General features: G+C 36.9%; 1 protein-coding gene across 9 annotated transcripts in view; it reads left to right on the forward strand.

Annotated features, from left to right (window-relative positions):
• cacna1c (calcium channel, voltage-dependent, L type, alpha 1C subunit) overlaps positions 1 to 18,575 on the forward strand; it is a 447,138-nt gene that overhangs the window by 363,785 nt on the left and 64,778 nt on the right. For all 9 annotated transcript variants that reach the window (XM_069192105.1, XM_069192106.1, XM_069192107.1 and 6 more), the window contains exons 14-25: positions 3,504 to 3,711; positions 4,461 to 4,581; positions 5,716 to 5,830; positions 6,569 to 6,689; positions 9,356 to 9,425; positions 9,786 to 9,918; positions 10,257 to 10,386; positions 11,894 to 11,953; positions 14,158 to 14,264; positions 15,462 to 15,549; positions 16,635 to 16,742; positions 17,930 to 17,982. In XM_069192105.1, coding sequence (XP_069048206.1) covers positions 3,504 to 3,711; positions 4,461 to 4,581; positions 5,716 to 5,830; positions 6,569 to 6,689; positions 9,356 to 9,425; positions 9,786 to 9,918; positions 10,257 to 10,386; positions 11,894 to 11,953; positions 14,158 to 14,264; positions 15,462 to 15,549; positions 16,635 to 16,742; positions 17,930 to 17,982 — 1,314 coding nt within the window. The remainder of the gene's footprint in view (positions 1 to 3,503; positions 3,712 to 4,460; positions 4,582 to 5,715; positions 5,831 to 6,568; positions 6,690 to 9,355; positions 9,426 to 9,785; positions 9,919 to 10,256; positions 10,387 to 11,893; positions 11,954 to 14,157; positions 14,265 to 15,461; positions 15,550 to 16,634; positions 16,743 to 17,929; positions 17,983 to 18,575) is intronic.

Consider the following 18,575-nt stretch of genomic DNA (forward strand, 5'->3'; position numbering starts at 1 on the left):
AAGCATTTATAATATAAGGCTTGAGAAACTATGTGAGGATGACAGCAATTTAGAACTGCTGTGACTAAAGTGGCTTGATTGTTGAACCTCAGGTAAGAACATCTGTTGGTCAATCACTGAGTGCTGGGGGCTTGTGTGAACCCACTCTAAGGATGAGTGATGAAGGTGATATTGATGTCTTTCTCGCATGAAAGTTTTTAAATCTCTGTGAAAGGGCTTAGAAGAAGTCAAGGTAATCATGGCTGGCAGAAGTAAAATGGGGGCACTATCTGCCTGGAGCAGTCTTTGATTCTTCCTGCTGTGACATGTACCCTGAAGTGCTCGGCTGGTGAAACAGGTAGAAAACTATTCCAATAGGCCTCCCCTTTCGGCTTCTGTTTCCAGCTTTTTCCTTGCTTCATTTAGTGTGCCTGCCAAGTTGGCCTGTTGTCATGACTGCATTGATTTTACTACGTGGACTGCGGTCCATTGTCAGCTAACTTGCTACTATTAAAACACAAATAAATCAAAAGTGTGTTAGAATAATACAGTAAATTGATCTTGTTTGTTCTGGTTCATACAGTAGTAATAAGATGTCAATATTGATCCTGTAAGCTCAGAAACAATTACAATATTGTTTTCCCTTCTTCTGTTCAAATTGTGATTAATCACAGTCATGCAGATCCAAACTGTAAACCAGCTTGCAGCTAAGCAATATATTGACATTCTGCTAGTAAATTAATGTGTGTTTCAGAAGCTGAACATGTCCATCCAGTGAAACAAGGGATTTTTCTATATAGCACAACTAACAACCAATTAAAACAATTTATAAAAAATATATACAAGAAAATACATTTTATGCATTTGAACATGTGACAAATTTCAATAAAATATACGTTTACTGTACATAGGAGTGACCTATTCTATCCAATCTAATGAAAGTACTGAAATGTTATATGGAATGCACAGGATATTAATTCAGGCCTTTCCCTCAGTATGATCTTCTACAGGAAAACAGACTTGTTTATCTGAGCATGTGAAAAGGTAGATTGTTAGTCCATGTCTCTGTAATGCATAACAGGCATCAGAAGTTATGCTGTTGTGTCACTTCAGATAGTCTCAAGGTTTTACAGTCAGTGCTGAAGAGCTATCTACAGTACATTTCACAAAGATTTACATTGCTGGCTTAATGGTACCTTATCTTTAGGGATATCTCTTCATATTTTGTGGAACCTATGCTGTAATTGTATAATTACTAGAGCTGGACTGGTCCTCTATTAGTCTTACTATGTAATATTTAGGGGCTTGAGTATTAATGCATTCTATATACTGTAATGTGTAGTACATGTCTGTGTTTATGTCTGTGTGTCTGCTTTGCCTTGCTCCCAATGCTTGCCAGAAAAGGCTCCTGCAACTCTGAATTGGAAGAAGTTTTCAGAAGATGGATGAATTTATATAATGTGTATAAACAGTTCATTCATTTTTAGACTTTCTTGTGTGTTGCATCCACATATTACTCAAATGACTGAGACATGTAATATCCCTTGTAAAATTCTCAATCTCTATATATTATATATGTATATTTACTACACTGTATATAATACTATGCTATATATTTAATATATATATATTTAATATACTGATGAGGTTCGTGTAGGGAGCTGTGTCAGCACACAGTGTCGATGTCAGTAGAATATTCTTACAATTTAAGCTATTTTCATGGTCTACTGTGCTTAAGAAGGAAAGGCATTTTCTTCATTTGGTTGTATTCGTCATTTAGAACAGTATGATTGACACAAAAGTACGTGATTGCTGACATTTGAGCAATTATTTTTGTTTCGGTTTAGTTCTAGAAAGATGAGGTTGCCATTGCTTGATGTTATCTTTAAAAAACGTTCCTGTAATGTATCACAACATAATGAATGAGCATTATGATGTAATTTAGAAAACAGAAAAGTCTCACTGGCATGGCTTAGTCACATTTAGCTATTGGCAAATCAGGCAGTGACTACCACCTAAGCTTTTCAAGAGGTTCACGTAGTATAAAAGTACTCAGTCAGTAACGTCCATATTATATTCAAGTGTGTGTGCCAAAATGCAGTTTATACATTTACTGTAAGTCATCGATTCTGTGTATGAATGTATATGTGTATATGAACCTCAGAAGATATTTGTAGCTGATAACATAGTCTGGTCACTGTGACTCAGTGATCTCACTGATCAATTATACATGAATACTAGAACAGAACAGTAAAAATCAATCCATACTGTATTGGAATGCTGCAGTGCCAAGGAGTAAATGTATCTTTTCATTCCATCACTATGAACACAAAACATTTCCCACCTTGATAAGTTTCCAAAAAAATGAAATACTAGCATTTAAGCTTTTCAAATACGAGTTTTACGACAGTGGTAGCATTTTACTGAAGTTTGCTGTATGTATTACGTTAGACATAAAACTCTTGCAGTTGTATTTCAGATTGCCTAGCCATTCTCTGTAAAGGCCTTGAAAACTCTGTCTATTATTACGTCAGAAAGCTTCCTGTTACTGACTGACATTTTTCCAGCTAAATATTTTATCACATGCATCCCAGCTAGAACCGGTCAATTCCTTATTTCTTCATACAGGATTTGACAGTGGTGCGATGTGACCTACAGGCTTTTTGATTGCTCAGAAATTATAAATATCTAATGACACACAGACTGACAAAACAAATGACAGATTTCAAAATGTATCTTCAAGCTCTTCTATTGTACTGACTATCACCTCCAATTTGTAGTTTGTAGGCAAGTCTCATTCTTGGTGCACGAATGGTACCGTAATTCAAATTAAAGACAAATTGTGAGTCACATAACTATATAACATGAATAAAAATATACCTTTACACTCTTGTCTTACAACAGCAGTTTAACAATACTTTAGTTTAGTTTATATTTTGGTCACTTTTTAAATGAAATGCTAGTTATGGCATATGAATGAGAAGAACAATAAAAATACTTTCGCAAAACTGGAATTGTAAATACATGAATGAAACAAAGGTATATCTAGGGATGTTAGAGTATGTGTGAGATTTCATACAGTCCATTGAAATGAACGGAAATGTAATGTTTGCATTGTACCTTTAATTATTGTACTACAGGGCCAAGTGTTGTTTGCTTGGATTACTGTATGATAAAATGGGGAGGTTTGTGCATACTGTATGTCACAGGATGTCACAGTTCATACTGTATACTGTAGCCCAATAATCTTACTGTGCATGAAGGTGTGAACAGAGACTTTTTGCACTTGTACTGTATGTTAGTGAGCAAGAACACACCTCAAGTTTGCATCAAAAGCAAGGCACAGCATTGTTTTATGTAATTCTGTGGTTACTAAAGTACTTAACAGTGCTAAAGTACAGTAACATTCCTCTCTCTGCAGTGCACATTTACATATACTGTTATTTAAGGTTATCTCCTTAGTCTTTTTAAATGAATGCTATTTGTTTTCAGTTCCATCTCCAGCTCATTGTTTGCCTTGGCAGGTACTGGAACTCCCTGAGTAACCTCGTGGCATCTCTGCTGAACTCAGTCCGCTCCATCGCCTCCCTGCTGCTGCTGCTCTTCCTCTTCATCATCATCTTCTCTCTACTGGGCATGCAGCTTTTTGGGGGGAAGTTCAACTTCGATGAAATGGAAACCCGCCGGAGCACTTTTGACAACTTTCCCCAGTCCCTGCTGACTGTCTTTCAGGTGAACTGTCTCAGCAATGCTGGGGGTACCGTAGCGTGCAAGTGAGAGAGAACTCACTGGGGCTGGGACTGTGATGCGATTGGCGGAGAGCTCACTGGGATGGGGGTAGAATGTAACTGGGATACTGTATGGCTCATCAGATTCTTTAACAAAATGCAAGGTAGTGTATATGTTACCCTGAGTTATCACCAAATGTTAAATGAATTGTCAGTTCAAGCACCCAAGCTGTGGTGAGATCCATTAATAGCTCAAGCACTGGAGTGGGTTGTTGCTGCTATGCAATATTATACAGTAAGTCATGTGAATTGTAAATAGCATAACAGCTAAATTCACAATGACAGTAATGAATAAGAAAGTCTTCACATATTCAGGAATTATAATACTGAATATGTACTGCATGTAATGAGCAAGAAAACTGTACTCATAGCTTCCACCAGTGTTTTTTTACAGTTTTAACAATCCCAACTGTTTTTAACACGGCTTATTTTGGGTAAGAAAAAATTAAATTATCATTTAGCAATTTTGTAATTCAAACATAAGCAGAATCTCAGCAGGACAACATATAAAAAAGGAATTAATACATTAATAAGGAGGCTGTGTCTCCCACTGATGTACAGTGATTTACAGTAACTGTTGTAAAGAGTCCTTTCAAAATCATTAGCCTAAACTGGCCTCAATCAAAACATTTCCCTGACCTGTGTCCTAATGAGGAGAACCAAAATCACCCACTCGTTCTTTTTCTACAACAGATCTTGACAGGAGAGGACTGGAATTCTGTAATGTATGATGGAATCAAGGCCTATGGGGGCCCCTCCTTCCCAGGAATGCTGGTTTGCATTTACTTCATCATCCTCTTCATCTGCGGAAACTGTATCCTCTCAGCCACTATTAAAGAGCTGTGGTCCTTTCTGTCCTCTTGGATATGTGCAGTACATTAGTAAAAGCATTTCTGCGAAGTTAATTGGCAAAGCATGCCACCCAGGATAGTGGCAAGACATTGCAATATGAATCTGCTTAACACAATAAGAAATAGGATAAGTGCTGACCCAATAGCATCCTCATTAAACACAGTTCTCTGTTCAGTCCATTTTTAAATGTCTGTCCTGAATCTGTAGTCCTGATTCCTATACTCAAAGCAGGCTGCACTCTGGTAGGTGAAGTAGCTGAAGCCTCTGAAAGTGAGAGCTCAGGTGTAACTCATGGAGTCTTTGATGAAATACAGTAAGCAGGGCGGCAGCCTTGGTTTAGATTTGATGATTCAGTTGTTTCGGGCAAATTAAGCCAGAAAAAGCAAGGGTTTCAAAATGAGAAGCTGAATCTTAGTGAATGTGAAATTTTACTTCATACACTTTTGCAGCTGTTATGGTCTGGATGAAACAAAACTGAAAGATGAACTATGGCGTTTCTCTTAAAGGGAAACTTTACTTAATAATACTCTTTTTAAAGTAATTCCAGGTATGAAAAGAGAGAAATCAGCTCTATGTGAATGCGCTTTTCTGTCTAAATGTAATTTTAAAAAAATATTTTAAAGTAATATTTTATTGTGGACTTGTTATGGTAAATGATGCCATTCATGAACAGTGAAATGTGTTGTAATTACATGTAAGTTACATATTAAGTAACTAACATATTAAGGCCTTCTCTTTCTAACCTGTCCATTTAAAACAGTATGAAAGAGACATTAATTGGGGTATCTGAAAGGACAGACATTTGCCATCATCGAAGAGTATGTAATACTTTGTGCTGTGGAAAGGATACAAAAAGAGTGTACTGTAGGTAAGGGTTTTTGAGCTTGAAAACCAATGAACGTATTAATTGCAGAAGTACCCAATGATTATTTTACAGTATTTCAATATTGATCATCAGGGAAATCATGATATCAGGCATAACTCATCTCCTTCTATTCTCAGTACACTACACCTTAATGTGCACAGTGTTTATCCCTTTTCAATTCTTAGGTCTGCAATTCCTTTCTTGTGCCTCTTTAACCGCTCCTTCAACCAGACATCCTACTGAATGTCTTCTTGGCCATCGCCGTGGACAACCTGGCCGATGCTGAGAGCCTGACATCAGCCCAGAAGGAGGAAGAGGAAGAGAAGGAGAGGAAAAAGCTGGCCAGGTCAGTTGATTGTAGTAGACAATAAAGTGGATAGTAGGGCATATTGGCAATTCCCATTTACTACAGGATAACATAATTTTAATACTGCTGTTAATATTTGTAAACTTGTTTTTTAAACACGATAATGGTTTTGACTAGGGTGTAAGAGTCAGCTCGTCTACTGTAATTCATTTGGTTGCTAAAAGCTAGTAGAATCTCATACAATACAACCATTTCCAGGGGGAAACCAGAGCAAACAAAATTGCATTTTTAAGGTTAATTTTCCTTGTTGATTTTTTTTATCTTGACAAGCTCTGATAGCGAGTTTCCACAGTACAGGCAACAGTACTATCTTCAACTAGATACATAGGCCCAATCCAGCATCACTCTTTACAAGGCTGAATGGAAAGTATTACCAAACCAAATTTTCATTTGTCCAAATTGAAAGTATTACCATGGCTCAAAAATGAAGAAAAATAAAGTATAAACATTGGAGCAAAACCTAAATTTTGCACTTCACTTCATATAAAATTGTGATGACAGTAAGTGTTTTACTGTTTTGATATCCTGTGATACTGTATCAGTAAGTTGTAACAAATTTTTGTAGTGATTCTTGGTTGTTGACACTACAAGAATTAATTAATATTGTCTTATCTCTAGATCACATTAGCCTTCATTGGTGTTCTCCTGATGCTAACCTGTCCAATCCGTTGAGCACTGACTAAATGAGGCATCTTATGCTTTGCTATGCTTTTCAAGGACTGCCAGCCCAGCGAAGCGCCCTGAAAATGAGAAGCCGCCAATAGAGGAGGAGAAGAAGGAGGAGAAAATTGAGCTGAAATCAATCACAGCTGATGGAGAGACTCCAACTGCAACCAAGGTAAGACCTCTGAATTATACAGTACAGGAAAGTATGAGACAGGCTGCACTTTTTAACATTTGCTGCCATTTCGCTATGGTCTTATCGCCAGAGGGTAATTACAATATTAGCAGAAGGCAGACAGGGTGGGATGAGATCATATTTTTATGATTTTGCCCTTGTACACCTTTATTTAATAGCATCTGTTCAACATCAAAATTCCCTCCATCCATCCATTTTTTACAAGTACTTTTTCCTTTGAGGGTCACAGTGAATCAATTTGCAGTTGTAAGTTAACATTGCAAGCATAACAGAGTTCCCAGAGAAAACATCTGCAGACACAGAGAGAGAGATTGCAGGCTTCATACAGAAGGAACTCCACACTTGAATTGAAACCAGGACCCAAGATTCTCGAGGAAAACAGTACTAATCACTATTCCACTGTGCTTCCATTTCCTAAATGGATTAACTAAATATAAAGAGAAATTAGATACATAAAACGTTTATCTATAATTGCCCTTACTAGTTGCTGTAAATAATGCAGGAAAGAAAATGTATACTGTATATGCATCATAATATTTTTGGAAATCATATGTTATCAAAAAAATAGATTTTAAATTAATCAACTGCCTGCAATTGTGTTTAAAAATGTTTACTGATGGTCATATTTTGATGATTTTTCTTACCTAGGAAAATATGTGGATTTGCAGATATTTCTACTTTGCCTTCAGTTATTGAAGTAAAAAATTTAATGAGAGCTTTGTATAACTTCAGTACTAATGTAAATCACAATAGATTTCAATAGATCTTCCAACTCTTTATAAGATAAGATAATAAGCACTTATCTTGGGCCAGTGGCACTGTGGCTAAGGATCTGCGCCTTTGGCTGGCAAATACTGCAGCCGGCAGAGGAATCCTACTCCGTTGGACCCCTGAGCAAGGCCCTTAACCCCAACTGCTCCAGGGGCGGTGTACAATGGCTGACCCTGCACTCTGACCTCAAGCTTCTCTCCCTGTCTGTGTGTCTGTGTCTCATGGAGAGCAAGCTGGGTGTGCGAAAAGACTAATTCCTAATGCAAGAAATTGTATTTGGCTAATAAAGTGATCTTATCTTTAGATGATATACTGTAACATTTAATCTTGCTCTTCATATTATATTAAGCAATGTTCCTGTAAAGCAATCCTTTGTGGTGATCATTTTAAAGTCAACAAACATATGCTAACCTTTATGGCAAGAAAAATCACTTAATTAAGAAATTGTATGGCAAAACATAAACCTTTTAAAGCATGATACTCCAAATATAAATCAAGAGACCAATTATAATAGTTTAGAGTCCTTTTCATTTTCTTTATATTGTGCTCATTATTCATTGTGATTTTTACCATGATACATTTTTACCATGATGCAAATTTGTGCTACTGGGAACTTTTAACACCCTAGATACATGATGTATCGCACCCTAGATCTGTGTCTCCTCATAATTCAAACACATTGCTGTAAAGACAGCTCTTTATTCTTCATGGTAGAGTTTCTGCTCTAACATGCACTGTCAGCTGAGGAACCATATATAAATAAGTGTTCTTCTGAAAACATAAAAAACTGTATACAAGACTCTGTTTTCCTTGCAATCGAAATAATGTAGGGTATAAGTAAGTAATATAATCAGTAATGAACATTATTTTATGTGTCAATCAAATATTTTTTTTCTTTTTAATAATCAAATATTACCAGGAAAATGTACAGAAAACAAAAAAGTAGACAGTCCAGGCCAAACTGAGAGGAAAAAATTAAAACTGTTGTTGTTGCTTTACAATCAAGTAATGTGTACAGTATACAGTATGTTATAAGGAATAAATATGAATGATGATTCTAACATCATACAGTATGTGTTTTGTTATTTACAAAATCTGTGTATGTCCACATCTGAAGCAGGCTCACTTATCTTTATTGATGAAGTAACAAATAATAGCTGCAGCAGAATGAATTCTGAAGTTTACAGTCAAATTTTGTTGATTAATATATAAGAAAATACTTCCATGTTCACTTGGAGGTGCTTCACCATACAACATGACAATGACTCAAAACATGTGGTCAATGCAACCAAGGAGTTACAAGGAGAAGAACAAAACTTGTCTAAATTGTCTAAATTGCAAGCACTAATGAACAGTACAGTCAGAACACCACAAAGAATTCCAAATGATTACACATCGCATTTCATAGAATTCTTCATTCTTAATTCCAGTGGGTTGCAGGCTTCAAGCACTTTTTCCATCAAGGGGATTTAAAACTGAATATTAATTTGGCTCTCTGTCACTTAAAATGCATATGATTTAAGTACCTACAGTATGCCATACTATGTATAGTCCTTTGACATCACAGAGATGAAGTGTGGTTTTGTTCTAATATGATTAAATGTGTGTATAGAATTACTAAAAATATAATGTATATTTTTGTATATTGTACTTGTCATTCACATTAAAGTCATGCTTATATGCAATGTATAAAGCAAAAACAACTGTTTTGACATTGCTTTCCCAATATGTTTGGAAAGCAGTGAATATATTTATTAAATTGCATACAGTATGAACTGAACTAAGTTCCTATGAACTCTTAGACTGTTCCTCTCTCTAAAAGTGTTTGTTCTCTCAAAGTGTTTTTCTCTTAGTCCACTGTGTTTGGTTTGCAGATTGCAATTGACGAGTTTCAAGGTGATGAGAACGAAGAGAAAAATCCTTATCCCGCCAATGACTTCCCAGGTGGAGATCTATTACACAGTAATTAAATAATACTATTGGAGTGTCTTCTCTTGCTTCCTGTTGTAGTACAAAATGAGTGATGGATGATGCTACAAACTGCTTATAACATGTAATTACTGTATAAACCTTTGTATAAAACTTTTTTCTTTTTTTCAAGACTTATTGGATTCATTCAGATCACATAATTATTAAGATCTGTCATTGGAGCTATGCTATGGATTGTATGCTTTCAATAAAGATCTTAGTCTTAATTAAGCAACACAGCTGCAATATGCAGTATGCAGTCCCAGTCCTTGCCCCTACATTATTACTGCCTCTTATTTTTTTTTATGGTGACCTCACCTACCCTGTCTTCCTCAGGGGAGGATGAAGACGAGGAACCCGAGATGCCAGTAGGTCCTCGCCCTCGCCCGCTGTCAGAGCTGCAGCTGAAGGAGAAAGCTGTCCCTATGCCCGAGGCCCGCGCCTTCTTCATCTTCAGCCACACCAACAAGTGAGGAGCGCATGGGCTTGGTTTGCTCATTAATCCAACAGTCACTGGTCACTGAGACACATTTATAATCTGTGGCTTCTGCAATGTAGAGATAGAGCTGGTACTCCGGTACCAGTACAGATGTAATCTGTGGAAATTAAGAACCCCTGTAGGCCCCCTGCCTTCCACCACCACCTGATTTGAACTAAATCTAAACGTCTACGGGCTATTCCAAACATTCAAATGAAGGTACCATTCACACTTACTAATAACAGTGACTGCTAACAAGTCAGTTGAAATATCTGCAAATGCGGAGTGATCTTTTAGTGGGCGTACATATTTGGTTTTCTATCTTAAAGATTCCGGGTCCTCTGCCACAAGATTGTCAACCACAACATCTTCACGAACCTCATCCTTTTTTTCATCCTGCTGAGCAGCATCTCTTTAGCTGCAGAAGATCCAGTGCGAAATGATTCCTTTAGAAACATGGTAAGAGCATTGATTTTATGAATGCTTATGAATATATTACTCCCATTATGAATACATAACAATATGACACTTTAATCTTAACAGCAGAGTAATAAGCAGCCCTGACTTCACAGCTGTGTGCCCATAGTAAGATCTTAAAATGTATTTCCCAACCATAATAATTTAATTGTTTCTGTGACTGGGCTAGATAATTAGTTCTTCACAGCTCTTTAACTGCCTTTGATATAACATGTACAAAAAGTAAAATGCAGAATAGAACTCAGGTGCTTTATACAGTAGAAAAAGTATTTTACCTAATGTCTATTTTTACGTATATTTAGCATTATAAACTGTATTTTGGATTTAATGATGAAGGAGGCGGCAAAGTGACTCGGTGGTTATCATTACTGCCTTGCAGCACTGGTGTCCTGGGCTTAATTGCTGAAATGCTGTCTATAGTACATGGATTTTGTTAAGTTCTCCCCAAGTTTCGCGTAGGTTTCCTCTCCTTGCTCTGGTTTCCTCCCTACATCCAAAGGCATACAGTACTGGCAGGGTAATTGACATCTGGGAAAATTGACCCTGGTGTCTGTGTGTCTCTGCCCTGTGATGGACTGGCGTCCTGTCCAGGATGTTTCCTGCTAACTGCTTTTCCTCCTATACTGCTAACCAATTGCTTGCTGGGTAAGGCTCCAGCTCCCCAGTGACCCTGTATTGGATAAATACGGTCAGAAAATGGATGGATGATGTAGGATTAATGAGTGGTATAATTCAATTTGATTTAATAATTCTCTAATTTCAATGTAAAGCAAAGTGCATAGAGGATTTTTTTGGTCATTCCTTACAATCCTTTTCATCATAGTTTTTAACAACAAAGACAAAATTAAGGAAAAGACAGCAAAATAAATTGGTGATTCAATAGTTTTGGAGAAAACAAGGAGAAAGGAGAGAGGATGACAGTTTTGGAAGAATATAATGTACATGTAGGTATTTTAAGGATGCTCATGATGGTGGGCTTTATTAAAGATGGATTGAAAAGAACCAGAGAGAACATATTTGTTCAACAGATAGGAAATAAAAGTAGGAAGTAATAGTAGGAGAAAATGCTTCTTTGGACTGAAGAGTGAAGAAGAACTCAATAGTACATGTGTTGAGTTTGTGATTGTGGAGCAGAAAGTAAAGATCAGTGTCTGAAAAAAGTGAGAAAGAATAAATGGGCAGTAGAGTAGAACTGGAAGAGGATTACATTGTTGGGGTATCAGACAGTAGTCCATTTGAAAAGAAGAAGGGATAGTGGTGAGGGTGACGGATGTATTGAAGGCTTTGTAGACACTTATAAATTTGGATAAGAAGAAGGCAAGACTCTTGAAAGTTTTGGATATGAAGAGTGAGACAATAATTTCAATTTTTCCTATGTAGTATGTGTTCCTTTTTTGTAGTGTATTTCTAATACCAGATTTATCACTTCTCTCTCTCCAATACCAAAATTCCAATAACTTCTCACGTAGGTCTTTTTTACTTCTCTCAGATCCTGAGCTATGCAGACTATGTCTTCACTGGACTGTTCACCATTGAGATCATCTTAAAGGTGAAGCCTCCTAATGCATACAAGTAATGTTTTAATGCTGGGTGGCACAGTGATGCAGTGGTTCACATTGCTGCCTCACAGTGCTGCGGCCCTGAGTTCGATTCCTGGGGTGTTATTCGTACAGTATGGCATTTGTATGTTCTCCTTGTGTTCACATGGTTTTCCTCGAGTTACAAAATTGTCCCTGGTTTGAGTGTTTCTATCCATGCATGGAACCAGAACTGTAGGCGTTTTTGTTTGCCAGACCACGTTTGCATACAGTGTTTGCATTTGCCATATCCACCTCAGCCATGAGTTAGATTTCCCTCTTGAGTCCCAAGCATGTTTACTGTTTTATACAGTGATAATCCACTGTACAGTACATTGATCCTGTATCCATTGATTCCTAAACAAGGTGCCTCTATATTTATACCACTATTAATTTTTTGTTGCCTGAATGCCTTTGAGTCATTCCAAAGATCAAGTCGTAAGATAGCAGAAAGATAAACTCTTAACAGTACTTTACATTGCATGTAAACAATGTTTTACTTTCATCTTCGTTCTCTAATACACTGAATACATATTAAATATGGGTATTGCCACTATATTTATAAATATTGTAACAGAGCACACAGATCTGGAGTGTTGTTCTTGGGTTAGACTGCTGGGGTACTGTCTGAACATTAAAGAAAGGAATAAGAACACATTCTGCTCGAGATAGTTGAGCAAATCAGCGACACCTGTGGGTAAGATGATTTGTCTTTACAAAAGAGAACAGTGGACAACTGAGATTATCTAAACCTCCAGGAGTGGACCAATCAGGCCTTGAGTGAGACAAACATGTTAAAGGTGTGCAACCAAAGGAGAATAAAAGTCAATTAGTTTATATCACAGGGAAAGGTTACAGTTGTTTTGTCAATTGCATTTAATATGATGAGTCTGATAATTGTCCCTGACCAAACACGATCCTCCAGTTTCAAGTCAAATAAAACATCCTAAACTGGGAAAGTGGAATAGCTATGGTTAAAGATCAGAACAAGAAGGGAAGGTTTAAAACTAAACGATTTGTCTGCCCTCAGCCAATTACTGTCTCTTCTATTAGGAATGGTTATATAGACGTAGGTCCTTCTGATCACGCTGCCTACAGTGGAGGATCTGCTACAATGTGCAGTGGCTAATCAGAAATAAACTGTTGTTTAAAACTTTATATAAAAAAAAAATAAAAAACCCTTCATAATATGATACCAAATTCTAAAACAACACACAAAAACAGTCCCTAACTATTTGCTTAGCATCCAAACCACACAGTTTCCCCCCTCAAACGTTTCAAAAACATTTAAAATTCTCAAAACAGAATTCCTCGGTTCCACTTGCTTGTTCAGTTTGTTGCTTCCTTCCCTCACCCCTTCTGGTGCAGCAGAAGTTCTGCCTTCTGTCCCCAGATGGCAGATAATAGGTTCCTTTGGTCGGTCAGAGCTGCTGCCCTCGGTCACCAGACCAATTGTCTTTGGTGACTGAGGGCAGCAGCTCATTCCTCATAGCATTCTGGGGAATGTGATCCAGACAAGAATCTCTATTGTGATTACTGGGCAGCAAGCCTCTCCCAGTGTGTTAATGTGCAATTATTAACAACAATTTTTACATTGTTAATTAGATTTTACTACTTACAGTAGACACGTGTTGTGTACCCCAGGCAATGCATATACTGTACAGGGATAATAGTCTACCATTTTCAAGATTATAAAGGTTCAGTTCTTGAAATCTATCAGTTAAATGTGTGGTTGCTCTTCTCTGGCCAACACTGTTCTCCATACAGTATGTACAGTATTTTGGTTAAAAGATACCCCTGTGAACAATTCATTTTATTAGCTCTTAGGATTCATGTTAATGGGCTTGGTGATAATGTTTCCAATTCACTACTGCTAGTAAGGAGGACAGTCTTCATGGGAGAGCAACATTCTGTTCAGTAACAGTGTTTTAAATATTACTGTAGAGTGCAGAGGTAGAATATTATAGAGTACCTTTACAGCAAAGTGTCTAAATATAGTAGTTATGAGAAAACATGAAGATTGTCTTATTGCTCAATGACATGGCCCTTTCACAACCACAATATGCCCATTGATATTTGTAGTGGAACAATTGGCTAAAATTGGCTAAAAATACTAAAACAGTATAATATTGAGGACTAATTTCTAATAACTAATAACTTGTATGTTTTTTTACAGATGACAGCCTATGGAGCCTTCCTTCACAAGGGGTCCTTCTGTCGGAATTACTTTAATATCCTGGACTTGGTGGTTGTCGGTGTATCCCTCATCTCTTTTTTTATTCGGTGAGTCTCCACTCAACTATTCAGGTTTAATGCGGTTAAGATCGGAGGAAAAAAATAATAATTTCATGAGAAATTAGTCTGGCAAATGAATGTGTTGCCATTGAATCAAAATGAAACAGATTCACTGTAGAAACAATCGTGAATTAAATAGGAATTAAATAGCCAGGTGGTGTATTGTTTTTTTCTACACGCTTAATTTTTGGTACAAAATACTTTATATACTTAAAATATATGTATTTTTTAAGATTTCTGATGTGGAGTTGTTTACAATATGTGCAATTATAATATTATAGGACAATCATTTGTTCAAATAAAATTCGTTACCTAATAACACTTCAGTTTTTAAGTTAGCATGGTACTCCCAAACTCAGTTTATTAATTAATTTATTAATTAACTTCAGGTGCTGAATGAATAAATAAAATAAAGCCTTTTAAAACACTTAGTCCCCCAGTAAAACAGACATCTCACATTTAAACTTCCTTTTTATTTAAAACATGCCATACTTGCATTTTTACTTAAGGGCTTGTGGATAACCCTCCAGAAATAAGAACATAAGAAGGGTAATAAATACTGTAAGAGGAGGTGAACCCATTTGAACCATTTTGCTGATTTGAGTAAGCATCTTATTGATCCAGCATTCAGCTTCTTCTCGGGAGATCTCAGAGTATCAACTGGGCTGTTGTTCCAGACCCATTTTCATTTGCAAAATTATTGAATATGTGTTTTTAGTTTTAGACTATTTTTAGACAATTAGGTGTTTACTGGCCCCACCACCTTAAAGGTAATAACAAATCAGGCTGTTATTAAGACAACAAAATGTTGTCTGATAAAGACTCCCCAAGTGGAAGTATGCAATTAATTTTGCACCACTTGGAGGCTGTCAGTGTGTCCCTCATCCCCTCTGTGATTCAGTGAATAGAATAGTGGTTGGGATTACAAAGCTTCTCCATAAAACAATCATTTCTGCTGACAGATGGTTCTGCAGGTGGGTGTGTCAGAGGAGCAGGTCTGCTTCCTTGTCCCTCCTGAGTGAATACAGAATCATGGTCAGAGAACCAAATCTTATTTTTTTATAAAATGGTGTCCCTTAATACTGAAATTTGCCAACCACACCATGCAAGCATTATTGTTATCTGTGGAAATCTCTGAGTTTTTATGAACATTGGACAGACAATGCTTTCTTGTTTTGTCTGCAGATCAAGTGCCATTAATGTTGTGAAAATTCTGAGGGTGCTGAGAGTACTGAGACCACTGAGGGCTATTAATCGAGCCAAGGGCCTGAAGGTTGGTATGGTGTAATGATGTCAGCCTGGACACTTCTCCACCAAACTGTGAGAATGGTAGTTTTTACTACCTTGTCTCTGCTAATGTAGAAGGCACAGAACTAAGCATGACCCATGGAGATATTTAAGGGGTTCATTCACCTATAGTTTGCTTAAAACAAACAGAAAAGGGAATTAGAAAAAGATTCAAATTCAATCCCAAAGTGGTTAACACACAAAAATCCTCTGTGCTCCCTGTTAAATTTATCTTGAAAATAAGTTATAAAAAGCATAAAATACGAGGTTATAAGGTAGAAAGAAGGAGGAAAAGGTGCCCAATCGAAGTCAAGAGAAAGGATCTGACCACTCCACCCAGCCTCATAAAGTAGATGTATAGGCAGTAGTTATTTAGTAGTTAGTAGTTTAGGGTGCCTCAAACCCTGATCTATTTGAATGGCCTGTTCATTATCATAATAATGTTGTGTTTCCATCTGGGTTTGAGAAATGAGAACTTTGAAATGAGAACAACTATTAAATTATCCAGTTTAAAAGCCTTTGTTGGAACACCCAACCATTTCAAGAATGAGATAAATTAGTGGAGAGATTTAGAGGGAAACAATCAGATAATTTTGATATCCTATCCTGCATAAGGACATACAGTATGAAAGGTTATAAATGAAAGGTCAGTACTCAGCCCATCAGCTCGTTTGGTTGCTAATAGCTTAATTATTCACAAATATTTAATAGACATCCCAGGAGCCTTCTACACCTGGAGAGCCCTTTCCAATTTGGCAAAATGAAGACTTTGTATGGTACTTAGTCATACAAAACCCTTAATTGAAAAAAAGTTAATTTTAGTAAAAAATGATTAGATGCTGGGCTACGTCAAATCTTCAACACAGACGTTGAAATAAGAAAACTACTGGACTTTAATTTTGGCAGAAATACAACTACCTGTAAGTTTTTAGCGCACAGAAAGCTGCTTTTACAGTATGTGACACATTTTCAATTGCCTGGTGGCTTAAAATTCTTATTTCCACAGACTTGCTTCTATTATGCCTCACAACTATTTATTCATCACTCCTGTATTCTGTGCTGCTTTTTCAGCATGTGGTCCAGTGTGTGTTTGTGGCGATAAGGACCATTGGGAACATTGTCATTGTCACCACTTTGCTGCAGTTTATGTTTGCCTGCATTGGTGTCCAGCTATTCAAGGTAGGTTTTCTAGTCGCAAATATACAGCAAGGGATTGATACAAGAAAAAGAAACATCTGAGGCTTTTGCAGAGGCTTAATTGATTCCCATAAGACTTTTGGAATAGGAGAAAACAATGCAGCCAACTCTTATCCATCTCCCAGTTCCCAAGTAGTCAGCATCGACAACATGGATGGACAGGGAAAGAAAGGAATAGATAATGGAGCACCTTAGACAATGCAATGTGTTAGACACAGACAATGTAAAACCTTGTTAATCATGGTTGTTCAACATCCTGAACAAGAAGCATGTTGTTAACATAAAGTCAGTTAAAAATGTATTTGTTTATAACCACTCTTATTGGCACAGAAATTCTCAAGAATTTAAAATGAAATGGTAAATTGATTAGACAGGTGTTAATTTTTTTTATCAAACAGGTCTCAACAGGTCATTATGGTATCTGATATACTGTACAGTACATACTCTATTCCCTTTATTATACATTTTATACACTAAAGACAATTAGAGCACAAAAGTTTGCTGATGACACAACCTCAGTCAGCTTGATCTCATGATATTATTCTGAGCCCATTCTTAGTTATGTTTTTACATGGTTCAATGAGTTCTTTTTGGAGTAAAATGTTTTGAAAATGAAATAATCGTTGATTTTAAGACAAATGTAGTCGCTAGTAAAATAAATGGTCAGACTATAGAAATTGATGGTAATTACAAGTATCTGGGTCTGATCACAGATAAAAGTGTAAGATGGGGCACGTCTTGTGAGACCATTTATAAAAAAAAGGCCAGAAGAGGGGGTCCAAAAGGTGGACAGAACTATTTTAGCCCTTTTCTACAAATCATCTATTGAAAGTGTCTTAGCAAACTGTTTTATCTGTTGGCTTGATAACAACAGTTCTGTATATTGTAATACACTGGGTAAAATAGTAAAATACAGTATGTAGCAAAATCATTAGGGTAAATCAGATCAATGCACTTAACAAACTTAGAGTTCTAAAGAAAGCTAACAGCATTTGAGAAGTGCATGGTGAAAGTGCTGTGTTACTGTTTGAATCTCCTGTAAAACAAATATTTCTCAGGAGATAATAAATCTTGAATATATTCACACATGGAAAAGCCATTAGTTCTACATAGAGCTCCAACACCCTGTAAGAACAGTTATATACTGACTACACCTCTTTAATCCACAGGGCAAGCTTTTCAAGTGTACAGATGGCTCTAAGCAGACAGAGGCAGAGTGCAGGTGAGATGATCAGCTATTTCAATTTCAATTTATTTTTATATAGTGCCTTTCACAACAAGGTTCCCCTAAGGCACTTAACAAAGCTGTGTGACAATACATGACATTGCAGAAAACAACAGAGGAGAGGAACCAAAAACTCCTCTGTATGGAGAAAAAAAACCTCTAGGGGTCCAAGGTCAACTCGCTGCCCAACCCCCTCTGGGCATGCTAAGATTATACAATTCTAATAAAAGTACTAAATGTAGAGTATTAGGTCTCCATCATGTCCTTCTGTGTGCCAGTCTTCCATGCAGATCTCTGTAGACCATCAAATCCTCCTAAATGATAGGTATATTCGCGATGTCCCTCTTGGATCCATGGCAGCGATGAAGCATTTAACTCAGATGGTGCCCAGCTTGGTCACCATCCGGACATGTGCGGAGGAGAATAGGATAATTTAGTCAGAACAGATGTATCTACCTGGAACGCCAACACTGAAGCACACAATGGCCCATACAGCAGCCATAGTTGCAACGAGCTATGATGTAAGGTGTGAGTAGGCTAGGCTGAAGTGATATGTTTTCAGGCTGGATTTAAATCCTGAGATTGACTCA

This window comes from Lepisosteus oculatus, chromosome 7, assembly GCF_040954835.1.
Source record: "Lepisosteus oculatus isolate fLepOcu1 chromosome 7, fLepOcu1.hap2, whole genome shotgun sequence".
Taxonomy (NCBI): domain Eukaryota; kingdom Metazoa; phylum Chordata; class Actinopteri; order Semionotiformes; family Lepisosteidae; genus Lepisosteus; species Lepisosteus oculatus.